At 45.5% G+C, this 17,875-nt stretch overlaps 1 protein-coding gene across 1 annotated transcript in view; it reads left to right on the forward strand.

Annotated features, from left to right (window-relative positions):
• The window catches only part of TET3 (tet methylcytosine dioxygenase 3), a 101,717-nt gene that overhangs the window by 82,709 nt on the left and 1,133 nt on the right, over positions 1–17,875 (forward strand). The window contains exons 5-12 of the mRNA XM_015423001.1: positions 1,891–1,981; positions 7,444–7,537; positions 7,844–8,052; positions 11,909–12,059; positions 13,615–13,704; positions 14,402–14,539; positions 15,236–15,572; positions 17,163–17,869. Of these exons, the coding sequence (XP_015278487.1) occupies positions 1,891–1,981; positions 7,444–7,537; positions 7,844–8,052; positions 11,909–12,059; positions 13,615–13,704; positions 14,402–14,539; positions 15,236–15,572; positions 17,163–17,869 (1,817 nt within the window). The remainder of the gene's footprint in view (positions 1–1,890; positions 1,982–7,443; positions 7,538–7,843; positions 8,053–11,908; positions 12,060–13,614; positions 13,705–14,401; positions 14,540–15,235; positions 15,573–17,162; positions 17,870–17,875) is intronic.

The following is a 17,875-nucleotide window of genomic DNA, read 5'->3' on the forward strand; positions in this document are numbered from 1 at the left end:
TTTTTTGGCCGCCTCCCCCCCCCCCCCCCCCCGGTGTGGCAGGGGTCTGTAGGTAGCAAAGACACATGTTAAAGAAAGTTACTTTCGGCTCCTATGTGGTTGGTTGATTCAACAGAACTATCATTAGGAAGTTTCTTGCAAAGAGAGAATGAAACATGTCCCTTCCTGTTCTTCAGAGTCTCACACTTGGGGTCTTCTGAAGAAACAGGGAACAGAAAACTTTTTATTTTGGGGGCTGGGAGAAATAACTTAATCTGATTTTGAAATCAAATCAAAGAGAGAGCTTGGAGAGTTAATGTGGCATGATGAAATGACTGGCATTGCAATAGTAAGAACATTTCCCTGGTAGTAAGTCCCATTGAACAGACCTGATTCTTGTTAGACTCAGCACTGTAGACCAGAAGATTTTTAAAGCATGGCCAAAATCTTGCTTAGATTTGCTCCCTGGCTGGGTATAGAACATGTGTGTAGAAAGAGGAACAGGCACAGGGCTTCTTTTCAGCTCCCCTTCCCCCACCCTCACTCCTCCGGTGGCAAATGGATCGGGCTCTGATCAAAAGATGCATCTCCTTCCTGTCTGCTTTGTGGCTTTTTTACCTCAAGCTCCTGGCATAGTTACGCAATCCAAGTATGTTTGTTCTATTGTTTTTAAAGGTTCTTTCTGTGTGTTCGCCCTTTCAAATGTGCCTGGAGAAAGGGAAGGTGGCTTGGTGATTGACACAAGGAACAGTCAATCTAGCTTCTGGTCTAGCAGGGAAAACAGGTTCCCCTTGAAACTGATCCTGGGGAGAAGATACTACATGTGTTGTAACTGTGATTAATGTTTTCCTACAGCAGACTCACTCTGCTCACACCGTGCATCCCCATATGCATTCTGGATGCAACTGTGCTTTTAGGAGGGTAGAAACAAAGCCAAGACCAGCCTTGGTACATTTGCCACCCTAAGTGGTGCTCCCCTTATTAATCTTGCACAATGTAGCAAAGGTGGATTCAGAGCAACTCTGAGATTGTGCAATAGGGAGTTACACCACAGCTTTCTTGGGATGTTGCAAAGAATCCTAGGCCTGCCTCTCAGCTCATGCACTGCTTCGCTGGCGCCAGTAAAAAATGCTAGGATGGAAAGTGTTGAAATGTCCTGAGGCTCAGACCCTGGGACTCCGTGGAAAGAGCTTTGGAGGTACATGGCGCATCAGGAGGTGGAACCTGGTAGGTAAGGAGAGGCGCCTAGTGGAACTTAATGAGGAAGTGCAACTAAGAGCAAAAACTTTCCTCCAAGCTAATAGGCATAGCCTTCTACTTCTCCTCCTGCTCAGGTAATATCTGCACACTGAAATCAGGGTATATATTCAGAGGGAGCCGGAATGAGCACACTAGCTTTGCCCAACCACCACGCACAATTGGCAGATCATGAGCACAGGATCTCTGTGTGTGGGCTCTGACCCCATGATTAGGCACACTGCTTTTTCAGACAACGCTGATCAGGGGGATGGAGCCTATGCACATAACACTTTGTACACATGTAGATGTCATGCTCCGAATCAGAAATCATATGTTGGCAGGTCCAGCACGCTGTGTTGATTTCAACACTGATACGTTGTCTGAAGAGGGCTAGTGAGAAGGCAGCTCAAATGTTGAAGTTTCAGGACAGATTGAGACCAGGCAACCACCACCTGACCTACCTGGCAGGGCTTCTGTGAGCCTGGCAAAGACTGACAACATTCAGCAACCAAAGTTACATGGAGTTGTAGACCAGGATGCCATTGTTTTGCTCCCTTCTTTGCATGGCATTGGTGGGTCCCCTGACACCCCATTCGACAATCCCCGCTCCCTTTAAGCATAGAGAGGCTGAAATAACATAATGGACTGTTTTTTGTTCTTTGTTTTAAACAGAACAAATAGTTGAGAAAGATGAGGGGCCCTATTACACTCACCTGGGGTCTGGACCTACTGTGGCATCCATCAGGGAACTCATGGAGGACCGGTAAGTCACAGAATATGTGCAGTTCATTAAATGTAAGAGGGAGATGAAATTCACAACTGTCACAATTCTGCACAAAATGCTTTGTCAGAATATTAACCCTCTGGACCAGTGTTCCCTCTAAGCTGATTAGTGTGAGCTGGCTCACAGTTTTTTAGCCTCCGGCTCACACATTTTTGTCCTAGCTCAGGAAGGATGGCTCCAGAGCAAACTAATTTATGCAGCAGCCAAATCGCTCGCTCACAACTTTAATGCCAGTAGCTCACAGAGTGGAATTTTTGCTCACAGGACTCCACAGCTTAGAGGGAGCATTGCTCTGAACATAGGGTAGCCAGGTCCTTTTCTTCTGCTGGCGGGGGTGGGAGGGAGCTTCCCAGGACTGGGGCTTCGGGGCAACATTGCCCAAAATACTATAGAGTTACCATAGAGTTTTGCCCAAAATACCAGAATGTTGCCATGCAATGTCAACGGTGTGATGACATCATCATGCTAGGAATGTCACACCTGGGTCATGGCTGTTGGGGTTGGCTGGCATTAAAGTTGTGAGTGAGCTTAGTTTGGCTATAGTACATTTTGAATTGTACATACATCAGAATATTATATATTGAACAGAAGCTTGAGATCTTGTTCTCCAGGCCAGTTTGGCCAGGGATCCTGGAGGGTCGGGGTTTTTGCCCTCTTCTGGGCATAGAGCAGGGGTCACTGGGGGTCTGGGTGGGAGGTATTTGTGAATTTCCTGCATTGTGCAGTGGGCTAGACAAGATGACCCTGGAGGTCCCTTCCAACTCTATGATTCTGTGATCTGCTCTGTCAGATGATTATTGATTCATTCATCTCTAAATAATTTTAAGAGGTATTGAGTCACATACAGAAGGGAATGTTGTTCCTGAACATTTTGATATTAGACATGCCTTTATTGAAGCTTGTTTGAGATTAAGCTGTACATTGCCTGGACAAAGGAAGCAGAGAAGAATTAACCTTGCAAACCATGTGCAGGTGGGCACTCTCATTAAAAGTGGTGTTATTAGACCCCTGCAGTTGACTCATAGCCTCCTGAACATGCTGAGTCATACCTCAAGACAGTGCTGCTGAGTCATGTGTACTCTGTATCACCTGACTCAACTTCCAGGGTTGGCAAGCTTTCACTGGGAGGAAAGATGTGGGTAGGAAAAGAACCTTTAGGCAGCAGTTGCTGTTGCTACCGAAAGCTCCCACACAAAGTAGATTTTGTTCACTCTGTATGTTGCAGCTCAAAGGCCACCCCTGCCAGTGAGAGAGTGGGCAGCACAGTCCTTTTCATTTATTTTGCATAGCGCTGTCAATGCATCTGGTCCCTGTCCCAAGAACCTTGCAAACAATACAAGGAACCACGGTGTTTGGGAAATGAAAGATACAAAGCACACCCTGAATACAAAATATACAAACTATAATAAAGATTTTAATAAACTATACCCCAGGTGATTCAATATCTATAAAATTCTATTCTATGACGTATCTAGTTTCTATCACTATTATCAGCCATATGGTTCCCTTATACAATATATTTCATGTCACATCAAAAGGCTCTAGTTTAAGCATAAATATACAAGACCTCAGTAGTTTCTACAATAACTGCAACATCTGAATTCACCAGTTAAATTTAGCAACAAAGTCCAATGCAGTACATCAGGTCACTTAACTCCAATTTTACAGGTGAAAATTCAACAGGTAAGTTCAACAGGGGAATCCAAAGTACTGCGTCAGGTAGGTTAACTCTGATTACGATGTCCTCTTTATCCTTTGGCTTCTCTCCATTGAATTATGTCAGTTTCACTTCTGGCTTTTAGGTAGGCACCAGGATGTGCGATGCACACGATTGGAAAGCACAGGTGAGCTTAAGAGTTTTTCTTCATAAGGTAGAGAAGTCATTCATGAGAACCTGATTGAAAAGAACACAGGAATTTCTGTTTGAAATAATATCAATTTGATGCTTTTCTATTTAAAATGATATCAATTTATACAGCTTCTGAAGAATCATGGTTGGAAACAGGGGCCACCGGATTACCTGTTAAACCAAAATTTAAAGCCAGAAGTGAAATTAATAAACCTAAAGTAAAAGCCAGAAGTGAAACTGACATAATTCAATGGAGAGAAGCCAAAGGATAAAGAGGACATCGTAACCAGAGTTAACCTACCTGATGCACAACTTTGGATTCTCCTGTTGAACTTACCTGTTGAATTTTCACCTGTAAAATTGGAGTTAAGTGACCTGATGTACTGCATTGGACTTTGTTGCTAAATTTAACTGTTGAATTATATATGTTGTGAATTCAGACGTTCCAGTTGTTGTAGAAATTATTGAGGTCTTGTATATTTAAGCTTAAACTAGAGCCTTTTGATATGACATGAAATATATTGTATAGGGGAACCATATGGTTGATAATAGAAACTAGGTGTTTCATAGAACAGAATTTTATAGATATTGAACACATGAGGTATAGTTCATTAAAATCTTTGTTATAGTTTGTATATTTTGTATCCAAGAAACTTACAGTCAGGGAGGGGATACTACAAAGGGAGGGAAGGGGAGGAGGAGCAATGGGTCAGGAAGAGAGAAGGTGTATCCATTCCAATTGCAAATGTTTAGGCTTAGTTCCAGTAGGGGAAGAGGGCTGTAAAAGGTGTGGCCAAAGTTTCATGGAAAGCAGGTAAGGAAGGGCAAGGTTGTTGCAGAAGGCAGGAGATAGCTGAGGGGGGTAGAGCTGAAGATCACAAGCAGGGATGTATCAGCATAGGAGAATGGAAAGAGAAGCTGGGTGGGAGACTACATGGAGGGATACAGAAGTAAACTGGATGCCCTTGTAGGGATTCTAGGTAGGAGCATTGTATGGTCAGAACAAAGGCAGAGAACTGAACAGAGGTTTGGGGAGGTTGAAATGAAATAGCAGAGGACCAGAGAGAAGGCGGATGCTGTGATCAAAATGAGAAATCAGTGGAGTACGAATGCAGAACAGTTTTTTTCACTGAAGTAGAAATGAACATATTTTTGCAATACTTTAAATGTAAACGGAGAAGCGACGGGACTTCAGCTAAGACACAAAGAGAGAGAGAGAGAGAGAGAGCAGAGTCTAAAGTAAAGCCAAGGCCTTGTACCTGTTCTGAAGGGTGGATGGGGGTATTGACAGTGGGAATGATGAGAATACAAATGAGGGATGATGGGAACTTCAGCCCTGGACAGTTTGACTTTGATATGGTGACAAAACATATACAAAGAAATATCCAGGCAGGCATTTGGAGAGATAGCTTTGAATGGATGGAGAAAGTTCAAGGATAAAGAAGTAGAGCTGGGTGTCATCAGCAATAAATCTGTCCTTGAAAAGAATTGCATCAGAGAGTAGCTGTGTTGGTGTACAGTAAAACAGCTAAAATCAAGTCCCTTAGAGACCAACAAGATTTCTGAGGACTAAACTTTCGAGAGTCAGAGCTGTCTGACAAAGGGAGCTTTGCCTCTTGAAAGCTTATACCTCAAAAAAACTTGTCAGTCTCTACTGGACTTGATTCTTGAAAAAGTTACGTGGGTTGGATCCAGCTAGCTTTGTCATTCAGTTACCACCAGAAAAGCTGGTTGGATAGAACCCTATATGTCTACAGTATACAAAGGAATTTTCTATATCTAATGCTGTAGATTGTCTTACATAAAAAGTTTTACATTACATATTCTGTAAAACCAGGTCAAAAAGCACTCCACTCGATCAAAAAGATTTCATAGGAGTTTTCCAGCACTTCCCAATAGTTCTAGTTTCTCCAATGTGAAAAATGGGGGAAAGGGTCTTGCAAAAAAGCATTGCAATCCATTTCTTGTATTCCTGTCCCTAACTAGAGTCTTAACATCTCAGCTCCATTCCCATTTTATTTCAGGCCTTAATGATTCTGGGCAAGCAGCCAAATGTTATAGAGGGGAGTTAGCAGCCCCCCCCCCGCCCCAGCAGCAGAAGTCCATGGCCCTAATTGAAAACAGTAATGGCTGCAGGGCACTGAAACTGTTCACATAGTGGCCTTTGCTTTGAAATAGAAATAGAAAAATATTGAATATGCAAAAAGTTATGGTGTTTCATTTTTCAGTTCCTGAAAATTGGGTAATGGGAAGTCTGCAAGGTGAGATAATAATATTGGCCTACCTTATTGAGTTGTTCCAAAGGGTAACAGAGCATACACTCATAATACTAAGTATTATTGCTTTTCTGTTGACAGGGGCTCTCTTATCATATGATTACATTTGCTTTCTCTTTCTGTCCCATTAACATCCTACCCTTCATACAAAGAGCTAAGGGTGGCACATGTGGGATTATCCCATTACATCCTCACAGAAAATTCAGGGTTTTCCCCAAGGGGACAGGCTTGTGTGGTTACTACACTGCTGCTGCGGCTGCCAGTACACTGCAGCAGCAACTGGGTTTCCACACAGTGGTTTTCCCCATATCTCTCCCTGCCTCAGTCCCCTGGCAGCAGCCCCCACCCCTGCGCTACTACAGCCTCTTTCCAGTTTATTTAAAATCAGCAGGTTAATGCTGCTGTAGCAATATTCAGCCACTGTATCAGGTTTGCTGAATTCTCAGCTTTATTTTTTTTCAAGTTAGTCTGTAGCTGTTTTCATTGCAGAAATATACCTTTCCTCTTATATCTCCACAATGAAAGGGATTAGGAAGTTTTTTTAAAAAATGAAAGCTGAGAATTCAGAGAACTTGAAACATAGATTGTTATAATGATATTCAAGTAGCAATTAAGAAAAGGTCCCCCGATGGCACAGGAGAAAGGCCACTATGAAGGCAAGGACAGCGAAAATGGCTGCCCACAGGGACAGGATCAGCAAAATCCAAGTCTTCCTGCCCACATGGCAGCCATCCAGGCATTCATGCAGTCTTTTCCAAACCTTTGCAGCAAAGCAGGTTTGGGAAGGAAAGCTGAAAAGCTGGGGGAAACCTGAGAGGTGCACGAATGTCCCACAGTGCTGTGACGAATCAGCAAAGAAACTCGCTTCCCAGCAATATCAAAACCATGTGGAAAAGGTCTTTGTGAGGTAGGTTCTGCTGTAAAAATGTGCCTGGCCCAAGATCACTTGTGAGCTTTGTGGAGGAAACAGGGTTTGAACCAGCTCCTTCATCATATTGAAGTTTGGCATAATGGTGTGGTTATTGTTGTTTACTGAACATGATCCATCACAGTGCCTCTGCCTAAAGTCTGATGTGTTAACTTGAGAAGACAGCACTGTGTGGTGTAGAGGTGGAAACAAGCCTGGGAAAATTAACTACAACATACCCATTAACTACAACACACCCATCGGAAACCCACAAGTTCTAATAATTCTCCATCTTTTAGGAAGTGATTTCTAATTGTTTGGATAGACCCGCTGGAGCAGAGCTTTCCATCATAGACCCTATTTTTGTTCTTCTTGCACAAGAACTGTGATATTTTTTTTCTTCAACCAGGTATGGTGAGAAGGGGAAAGCCATCAGAATCGAAAAGGTGATCTATACAGGGAAGGAGGGGAAAAGTTCCCGTGGTTGCCCTATTGCTAAGTGGGTAAGTGGCTTTTTACCTCACAAACTTGGCTGAAGAGTGATCTGTTTCCTTTTTTTCCCATCACCATGCAAGAAAGTTACCAGATACTGCCCACAGTCCTCCAGACCCAAAACTCAAGACCAGTTTTAGGGAGTTGATACAAAATAAGCATTCATTGTACTGATCTGGCTCATTTTCTTTGATCCCTTTGGCAAAGCATAGGAATCATCTTGCGTAAAAGGCTTGTTTGTGCTGCAGAACAGCCACTTGGGTCGCGTCCATGTGTGTCATTTCCTTAAACAACCAATGTCCTCTGCCACCCTCCAGGTCATCAGGAGACACAACGCAGATGAGAAGCTGTTGTGCCTGGTGCGGCACCGTGCCGGCCACCACTGCCAGAATGCTGTCATCATCATCTTGATTCTGGCCTGGGAGGGAATCCCTCGCTCTTTGGGGGACACCCTGTACCAGGAACTCACCGACACCCTCACGAAATATGGAAACCCCACCACTCGACGCTGTGGGCTGAATGATGAGTAAGTGCCTTGAATGCATGCCCAGCGGATGGAGCCAAATTGCTGGTGGGAAGGCACTGTGATAGAGGGGTTACCTTGAATTCTGGCCACGTTGTCTGGAGTCCAGAAGGAGCAATTCTGTTTCGCTTTTTGGCTGTTCTTTATGCCTGTATCTGCAGTGCGAGGTTTGCCTGGTTTGCCTGACCTCTGTGGATTGCTTTAGTAACATATTCCTTGGTCTGAGGTGGCCCATTGGGAGCGTGAGGGTGGGCACCTTAATTTCTGCTGCTTTCTGCTTTTTTCAGGCTGACGTTTATTAGTCTGTAGGGGGACATGGCTTTGGGTTGATGTATGTGGAAATCTGCCATGGGACAGGCATTTGGACTGAAGCCTTATTTATTTATTTATTTTATTTTATTTATTGACCACCCTCCCCAGTAGGACCAGGCTCAGGGCAGTGTAGAACATAATCAGATAAACTATTGCGGTGGCTCAAGTGGTTAAGACACTGAACTGCAGGCTGTGGAAGGTCGGTAGTTCAGCAGTTCAAGACCCGGGTTGCCGCATGACAGAGTGAGCTCCCGTCTCTAGTTCCAGCTCCTGCCAACCTAGCAGTTCGAAAGCAAGAAATTGCAAGTAGATAAATAGGTACCACTTCGGTGGGAAGGTAACAGCGTTCCGTGCGCCTTGGTGTTTAGTCATGCCGGCCACATGACCACGGAAACGTCTCCGGACAGCGCTGGCTCTTCGGCTTTGAAACGGAGATGAGCACCGCAACCCTAGAGTCGGATACGACTGGCTTTCAAGCAAGGGAACCTTTACCTTTACCTTTTAAAACAGTAAAACATCATAACCAGTCTGATCAATCCAGTAATTTAATTAGCTATAGATGGCGCTAAAATCCTAACAGTGCCGCTGTCTCATAGGGGAAGGGGGCAGGAGGATGGGAGTGCCAAGACAGGGCTGTTGCTGTCTTCAAACGCCCAACAGAACATCTCTGCACATCCTGCAGAACTGTAGTATATCCCACAGGGTGCAGATGTTACTCAGCAGAGAGTTCCACCAGGCTGGACAGCCGGATGTCTCTCGGGCCGGGAACCACCAATAAATTCTGATCTCCTGAGCATAACGCTCTTCTGGGGGTATACCAGGAGAGGCAGTCCCGAAGGTACATAGGTCCCTGGCCATTAAGAGCCTTAAAGGTCAACACCATAACCTTGAATCTGATCTGGTTCTCCACCGGAACCCAATGCAGCTCACGCAGCACTGGATGGATATGTGCTATGCGTGGTGTCCCTGTAAGGACCCAGGCTGCTGCATTTTGTACCAGTTGGCGTTTCTGGGTCAGCCTCAAGGGTAGGCCCGCGTAGAGTGAGTTACAGTAATCCAGTCTGGAGGTGACCACTGCATGGATTACAGTGGCTAGGTCAGGGTGAGACAGGTACAGGGCTAGTTGTCTAGTCTGGCACAGATGAAAGAATGCCAGTCTGGCAACATTTGTGACCTGGGCCTCCATTGTTAAGGAGGTATCCAGGGTCACACCCAGACTCCTGACTGCAGGTGCCAGTCTCAGAGGCACGCCATTAAGGGCTGGGAGTTGACACCCCACACCTGAATCTCTCTGACCCAGCCACAGAACTTCCATCTTAGAAGGATTCAGTCTCAGCCAGCTCTGTTTTAACCATCCCACCATGGCCCCCAATCCCTCTGCCAGACTGTCTGGGGTGGTATCTGGCTGGCCACACATCAGCAGATAAAGCTGATGACACCCCAGCCCGAACCTCCGCACCAGTTGGGCAAGGGGGCACATATAGATGTTAAATAGCATCGGGGAGAGGATTGCCCCTTGTGGCACCCCACATACTAAGGGGTACCTGGCTAATACCTTCTCTCCCTGCACCACCCTCTACTGTCTGGGGTGGTATCTGGCTGGCCACACATCAGCAGATAAAGCTGATGACACCCCAGCCCGAACCTCCGCACCAGTTGGGCAAGGGGGCACATATAGATGTTAAATAGCATCGGGGAGAGGATTGCCCCTTGTGGCACCCCACATACTACCTTCTCACCCTGCACCACCCTCTGTCCCTGACCTTGGAGAAATGAAGTAAGCCACTGCAAGACTACCCCCCCCGAACTCCAGTGTCAGCAACGCAGTGGATCAAGAGATCGTGATAGACAGTGTCGAACACTGCTGTGAGATCCAATAACACCACCCACGATCCAGCTGCCTGCGGAGCTCGTCTGTAAGGGCAACCAAAGCCATCTCCATCCCGGACTGGAATGGGTCCAGGGCTGATGTCTCATCCAGGAAACACTGGAGCTATTCTGCAACCGCTCTATCGATGACCTTACCTAGAAATGAAAGATTCGAAACTGGGAGGTAATTGGAATGATCTAAAGGATCCAAAGTTGGGTTTTTCAAGAGTACTACAACCACAGCCTCCTTCAGTCCCTCTGAGTAGACCCCCAGATCTAGGGACAGATTGATAATGTCTACCAGGGGACCCTGCATCCTCTCATTGCCAGCTTTCACCAGCCATGAGGGAGACGGGTCTAGGAGGCCTGTGGTCAGCCTAACAGCACCCAGGATCCTGTTGACATCGGCTCAAGAGAGCTGGCTGAAGCTATCAAAGACCGAATCCAAAGATGGCCAAGAGTCCTCCAGTTCCTTTACTGTATCAATGTTGGCGGGGAGGTCACAGCAGAGCGACAAACCTTTCTCAGCGAAAAATCTTGTGAAAACCTCACAGCTAATAGCCAAATTCCTAATATTTTGGGTTCTCTCTGTGAGACATGTTAATGACCTAATCACCCTAATTTTGCTGGGCGAGAGCTAGCAGATGTGATGGAGGCTGAGTAGAATTCTTTCTTCACAGTTTTCACTGCCATCTCATAGGATTTCATATATGTCCTACAAGATGCGTCATGAGTTCGCCGCCAAACTCGCTCTAGTTGTCTCACCTCCTGTTTCATCCCCTTAAGTTCTGAAGTGTACTAGAGGGACAATCTAGTCCGGGAGCGGAGAGGACACCAGGGGGCAATTTCATCAATGGCTTCAGAGAGACAAGAGTTCCAATCCTCTGTCAGCTCATCTAATGAGCCACTGGAGAGCATCGGATCCTGCAGATCCTTCTGAAACCCAGTCAGGCTGCTGCCTAGATAGGAGGGGGCTGCGATACCCTTTTAGATCAGCACACAAGTGAACCCTCTATATCTCTCTTTCTCTCTGTTGTTTCATATTTCTATCCCACCCTTCCTCCAAGGAGCTCGGGGAAGTATGTATGATTCTCCTGTCCTCCACTTTGTCCTCACAACAACCCTGTGAGGGTTAGGCTGAGAGATTGGCCCAAAGTCACCTAGTGAGGTTCACTGCTGAATAGAGGTTTGAGCCCAAGTCTCCCCAGTCTTGGCCTTGCCCTTGAACCAGTAAACCACAAGAGCTTTCCTTAACCTGCAACATGGGACATAACTTCTAGTTTTTTAATTGTATAAGACCTTCCTTCGCTTTCTTTCTTTCGCTCTTGATTGATTTTCTCGTTGTCATAAAAGAAAATGGAGCTGCTACTTGAGGAGCTGAGTGCAGGATGAGCCGAAGACCAATGGATTAGAGCAAGGGTGTCAAACAGAAGGGCCTTTGGGACTCATGGGATCCCCAGCTGTACAATGCAGCTTTTCAGACAAAGAGTCAGAGGGTGCTGGCTCAGGACTGCAGTCCCCAGACACTGCTGAGTGGTGGAGAATTTGGCCCTCTGACTTATTTGAGTTCGATACCCTTGGATTAGATTGGAGTTGCTTCGGCCACAGGCCTGCCAGTGACTCTCTGTAGGCTAATATGCCCAGTGACTGAAATGTGCCCTTTTGTACTTATTTCCAGCCGAACCTGTGCATGTCAAGGCAAGGACCCCAACACCTGTGGTGCTTCTTTCTCTTTTGGTTGCTCCTGGAGCATGTATTTCAACGGGTGCAAATATGCTCGAAGCAAAACTCCTAGAAAATTCAGACTAATAGGAGACAATCCCAGTGAGGTGAGTGAGTCATACACACCTGACTTGGTCATGGTGGATGATGAGAGAGCTTTGTTCCAGCAGACAGGACAAGATTTAAATAATGTAAATTGAGGCTGTATTCAGACCTCAGCCTTCCCCTTCTTCAGTTGAACATTAGGTCCGGAGCAATGCTGCCTCTAAGCTGTGGAGTCTTGTGAGCAAAAATTCTACTTTGTGAGCGAGCAATTTGGCTACTGCATAAATTAGTTTGCTCTGGAGCCCTCCTTCCTGAGCTAAGACAAAAATGTGTGAGCCAGAAGTTAAAAAACTGTGAGCTACCTCACACTAACTCATCTTAGGCCCAGTGCTCTAAGCTGTCACAGCCAGTGCTCCCTCTATGCTGTGGAGTCTTGTGAGCAAAAATCCTACTTTGTAAGCTACTGGCATTAAAGTTGTGAGCGAGCGATTTGGCTACTGCATAAATTAGTGTCAGACTCCTGCAGCAATCAGTTCCCAACAACTTTCATACAAAGAAGTAAAGTTTATTGAGACGTTGAAGTATGCAGATTATCTTTACACATCTTGTGTTAGAACTGGCAATAAGGGCGTGAAGCAAGCAGATATACGAAATTCAAGAGGGTCCTCTGATGGCTGGGAGCCAGCCAAAGCTAACAGGCATAGTTTCCCAAAAGAAAGCTGATGCTAGACACCGAGGCCAAATGCTCATGTTACAGAGATAAAGAAACACTGAAGGCACAGAGAAAAGAAATCTAACATTCCAAAGATATCCCCCACTCCATGGCAGCTAGAGGCCTATCTGACAATTAGTTTGCTATGGAGCCATCCTTCCTGAGTGTGAGCTGGAGGCTAAAAAACTGTGAGCTAGCTCACACTAACTCACCTTAGAGGGAACACTGGTCCAGAGCATCCTGAACTGACTTTCTGGCTTTATTTAAAAAAAGAAAACAAAACCCTCCAACTCCCTGCATGTAGAATAATAGCATATCAGGGATAAAGTTGATGCAAACTACACAAACATTCTCCTTTTCAAGCCATCTCAGCAGTCGCTATCACCAGAAATACAGTCTTATTCCTGAACAGAATGATCTCAGTTCTGACCCCAGATTTGATTTCCAGCATGTTCTTAGACTTGGTCCTTTCAGCATCTATAAAATGGGAATAGTAGTGAGTGGCCAAAAAGGATTGTGGTGAGGTTAATTGCTTCCTGTCTTTACAATGGTGGCCGTGTCTTTAGCCACCGGGAGAATCTTGGACTTACTACCAGCACCATCCTAATAGGCCTGTACAGCCTCTAAGCTCTGTGTACATCCCATTGCATCTGTTTTTCTGTTATTCTGCTCTAGGGAGAAAGAGCAGAGACTCAGTGGTAGGGCATGCACTGTGCATGCATAAAATCCAGTTTCTGGCATCTGCAGTTGCACCCAGGTATCAGAGTTAGGAAAGTTCTCTGGGTGGGAAGACTTAGAAAGCTGCTGCCATTCAGGGTGGTTAGAGGTGGCCTAGAGGGCCAGCAGTTCTCTTCCTTAGAAGGTAGCATCATATGTTTATGAGCAAACTTTGATTCTCATTGCAGGAAGAAGTTCTCAGAAGAAGCTTCCAGGACCTGGCCACAGAAGTTGCCCCACTTTATAAGAGGCTGGCACCCCATGCTTATCAAAATCAGGTGCTGGAGATTACCTTCCCATTCGTCTGCTGTTCGCTTTAGCAGGAATCAGTACTGAGAAGCCAATTTCCCAAGGTGGTTTTTTTTTACAGCCTAGTATGGCCAAGTAGCAGAAGTCATGATGGGGCAAAGTAAAATGAGCTGTAGTTTGTGATGTAGGTGAGAGAAGGCTAAACTAGATGCTGGGACTCACAGGGACAGAGAACAAAGCTAGCCCCTGCCCCAGAGATGTTCCTGAATGCAGCCTTTCATTTTTTCTGATGCCCGCCATTCATTCCTGTGGCAAATTAAAGAGCTGCAGTGCTACGGTGAGGCAAAATTTAACCCCCACTTCCAGATTTGGCCAGGACAGGCCAACTTCCCCCCACCCCAGGAAGCATCCTATTGGGAACTGCAGCATGTCTCTGTGTGACCCTGCATCCTCCAGGAGGGCTTATGATATACAGTCTCACTGCCCTTTCTGTCAAAATAGAAGTCTTTGTCTGCCGCAACCAGTAAGCATTTTTCGTTTGTTTTTTTTAAATCAGACAAGCACATGGGAGACTTCATACAGAGAAATATGCTGTAAGAGAAGGCAGAGGGATGCTGTAGCATTTGTTGGGGTCATCTCACACCCTCTGATTTTAGCCATTTTGTCCTGTTACACTCTGTTGTTCTCATTGTAGCTAAAACTGCTTCTCTGTGTTTTTAAAATTAGGTTAACAATGAAGATATAGCAATAGACTGTCGGCTTGGACTGAAAGAGGGGAGGCCCTTTTCTGGGGTGACAGCATGTATGGACTTCTGTGCTCATGCTCACAAGGATCAGCATAACCTCTATAATGGGTGCACTGTGGTAAGAAAGCATCCTTGCACTGAGGTGTTTTTTTCTTAATTTCTCTGTGAAAATTGTTCCTGTTGGATGGGAGAGCACCAAGATGGATATTATTAATGCAATCCATCCATTCATCCATGGGTTGTGGGGTTTTTTTGGTAGGACTAGAAATTACAAAGAATTTTCAGAATTTTTGGGGCAAACCCAGTGTGCCTTGAGTTCATTTCAAATTGCAGTGGTGAAACATATAGCGATGGACTTGAGTAGATCCAGTCAAGGGGGCTTTGTGCACATACTTGCTTTTTTATCCATGGAGCTACAGAGTGGAACTTGCCTTGGGCCTGAACCCCTGAAATGGGGCTTGGGAAAATAAAATTAGAGAAGCCCTTTGCCTTAATAAAAGTTTGTGGCGATTTATAACCAGTTGTTAACGCTCATAGCACAAGTGAAATGAAAGCATTTGTTCAACTCTGTAATGAGTGATTTCATCTTGAATCGGAATCTTTCTGGACCAGAAATCCAAAAACTGTGCAAAAGATCTTTAGTCTTGTGTTTGTTAAACAGGCATTTTGAAACTGAGTTGGAAAAGCAGTTTGTGTTACAGCACAAAGAGCTGATTGAGCACAAGCTTGTAGGCATCCCTAAATTAGCTCTTTGGATTGTGATCATGGTTTCCCGTATTCCATATTGCATTACAAGTGCCTTCTTTGCCCACAGGTGTGTACCCTGACAAAAGAAGACAATCGTACCATTGGGCAGATCCCTGAGGATGAACAACTGCACGTCCTTCCACTGTATAAAATGTCCCCTACAGATGAGTTTGGCAGTGAGGAGAATCAAGCCGCAAAGGTGGGCAGTGGGGCAATCCAGGTGCTCACTTCCTTTCCAAGGGAAGTCAGGAAGCTTCCTGAGCCAGCCAAGTCTTGCAGGCAGAGGCAACTGGAAGCCAGGAAGGCAGCTGCAGAGAAAAAGAAGATGCAGAAAGAGAAGCTGATTACACCTGAGAAAATCAAGCAGGAAGTCCTTGAGATCCCACCACTCCAGCAGAATGCAGGTAAGGACAGCAGGGCTCACAACCTGAAGGCTGACTTCTGTCGTGCCCCATCCCTTGCTTTTGATACGTTATTCTTCCTAGGTTAGCTTATGGAGGGGGACTGGTGATGCAGCTGTTGTTTGGTTACACTCTTCACTAGCATCACTTTTCACTTCCTGTTTTCAGGAAATGCTTTCTGTGACAGCTTTTTTCTGAAGGTACCCAGGCACATCAGTAGTGGAAACCTTGCACATTTGCATAGGATTCTGGGACATCATTTAGAGCCCCGTCAGCTAACTTGGAGTCCTAGCCAGGCTTGTTTGGTCTTCTCATTGCCCTCTCTGTCCTGACAGTGCAATCTGGGAGGTACTCAATGCTCTCTAGTAGATGCACATTGGAGGGGAAGATTGGTAATGGTGGGCTAAGATTCTTGATGTACTATTTAGGAGACCCTAAGAAACTACCAGGGGCCGCGGTGGCTTAGAGGTGGAGACGCTGAGCTGCAAACCAGAAAGTCTGTAATTTGGCAGCTCAAAACCCTAGTGCCACGTGACAGAGTGAGCTCCCTGTCTCTGCCCCAGCTCCTGCCAACCTAGCAGTTCAAAAGCAAGAAATTACAAGTAGATAAATAGGTACCACTGTGGTGGGAAGGTAACAGCGTTCCATGCGCCTCAGCGTTTTGTCATGCCGGCCACGTGACAATGGAAATGTCTATGGACAGCGCTGGCTCTTCAGCTTGAAAATGGAGATGAGCACTGCCCCCTAGAGTCAGATTTGACTGGCTTTTGAGCAAGGGAAACCTTTACCTTTAAAAAAACTACCATGAGACTTAAGGATTCATCAGAATTTGGTTTGAAAACCACTAGTGTATTACATGACTCAGTGAATGGTCCTTGTCAGTTTCACTTCCTTGCTTTTGGTGGCAGAAGTGAAATGCAGAAAAGGAATCCTCAGTACTGTGAGCAAGGCCCCGCGGACAAGAAACGAAATCTGTTCTCCGTTACCAAAGAACTGGCCCTCAGAAAAGTTACTTGCACAACTTCAAAATTTACTCATTTATGCCTCATCTTTACCCTGTAGGGATTAGACAATAGCACTATTCCAGTTGTTAAGGGACTGTTAAGAGGATCATGCCAAGGAAGTCATGTGGCTGGGGTGTGCTTTGCAGGACTGTGTGGTTTGCCTACCAGTCCCTGAGGGCACTAAAAAAAAAAGAAAAGAGGATATTGCACACAGTTGCAGCAACTCAGAGCAGTGCCATAGTTGCTAAATAAGGTCTTCTGCAACTGAGACATTGGAAGAGAAGAAGCACACAGGGGGAAGGAGGAAAATTCCCAGATTTTTTAATCGGCTCAGAAGGTGGTGAAATTCTCCTTGCCTATTAGCACAGACAATCAGCTTACCAGCTGTTATATGCATACAGTGGTAAATCACCACCTGGTAAATGGTCGTCTGTATCCACCTTAACACTCAGGCAAGAGACATAAGAGTCACAGACATAGTGTGAATGTGACCTTTAGCTGAGGGTACAGCTTCTGTCTTCAAAGATTTGTACTAAGGAAGTGATGCTATTTCTGCAAACTGACCCTGACTTTGGTGCTGTGTCCACAGATGCAACCTTGAAAGGTGGATTCCCGCAGCAGTCAGTCAAACCTTCCATCAAGGTGGAACCTCCGAATCATTTCAACAATTTCAAATACAATGGAAATGCTGTGGTGGAAAGCTATTCTGTGCTGGGGAACTGCAGGCCCTCTGACCCGTACAGTATGAACAGTGTTTACTCTTACCATTCCTACTATGCACAGCCTAATCTGCCTTCCATGAATGGGTTGCATTCAAAGTTCCCACTTCCATCTTTTGGGTACTATGGATTTTCCAGCAATCATATGTTCCACTCCCAGTTTTTGAATTACGGTGATACGAGGACCTCACCTTGGCTAAGCAACAGCTATGAGAAAAAGCCTGATGTTCAGATGTTGCAAGACAACTTGAGCCATGCATTCAGGAATTCTGAACTGGTGGATGAAATCCCTCCCACAGTACAAAGCAAAACCCATCACCAGCGCACCTATGAGAGAGGCAATAGGCATACAGGTAAAACAGTGGCTATGCCTCAGAGGTCTAACTCAGTCCCTGCAGAAGTCCTGCCGTTTGCACAAAATGCAAACTGTTTCAACAACCGAACAATCAAGCAAGAGCCGATGGACTCCTTGTCACACATGGAGCCTGTTCAAAGGGCTGCTTCTGTTACTGGACAAAACTCTAGTCTGAAGTCATCCGATTTGCCCCTGTCGTCTCAGAATGGAGGATCAGAACAACGATGG

This window comes from Gekko japonicus, unplaced genomic scaffold (genome assembly GCF_001447785.1).
Source record: "Gekko japonicus isolate JY-2015 unplaced genomic scaffold, Gekko_japonicus_V1.1 scaffold208, whole genome shotgun sequence".
NCBI classification, from domain to species: Eukaryota; Metazoa; Chordata; class Lepidosauria; order Squamata; family Gekkonidae; genus Gekko; species Gekko japonicus.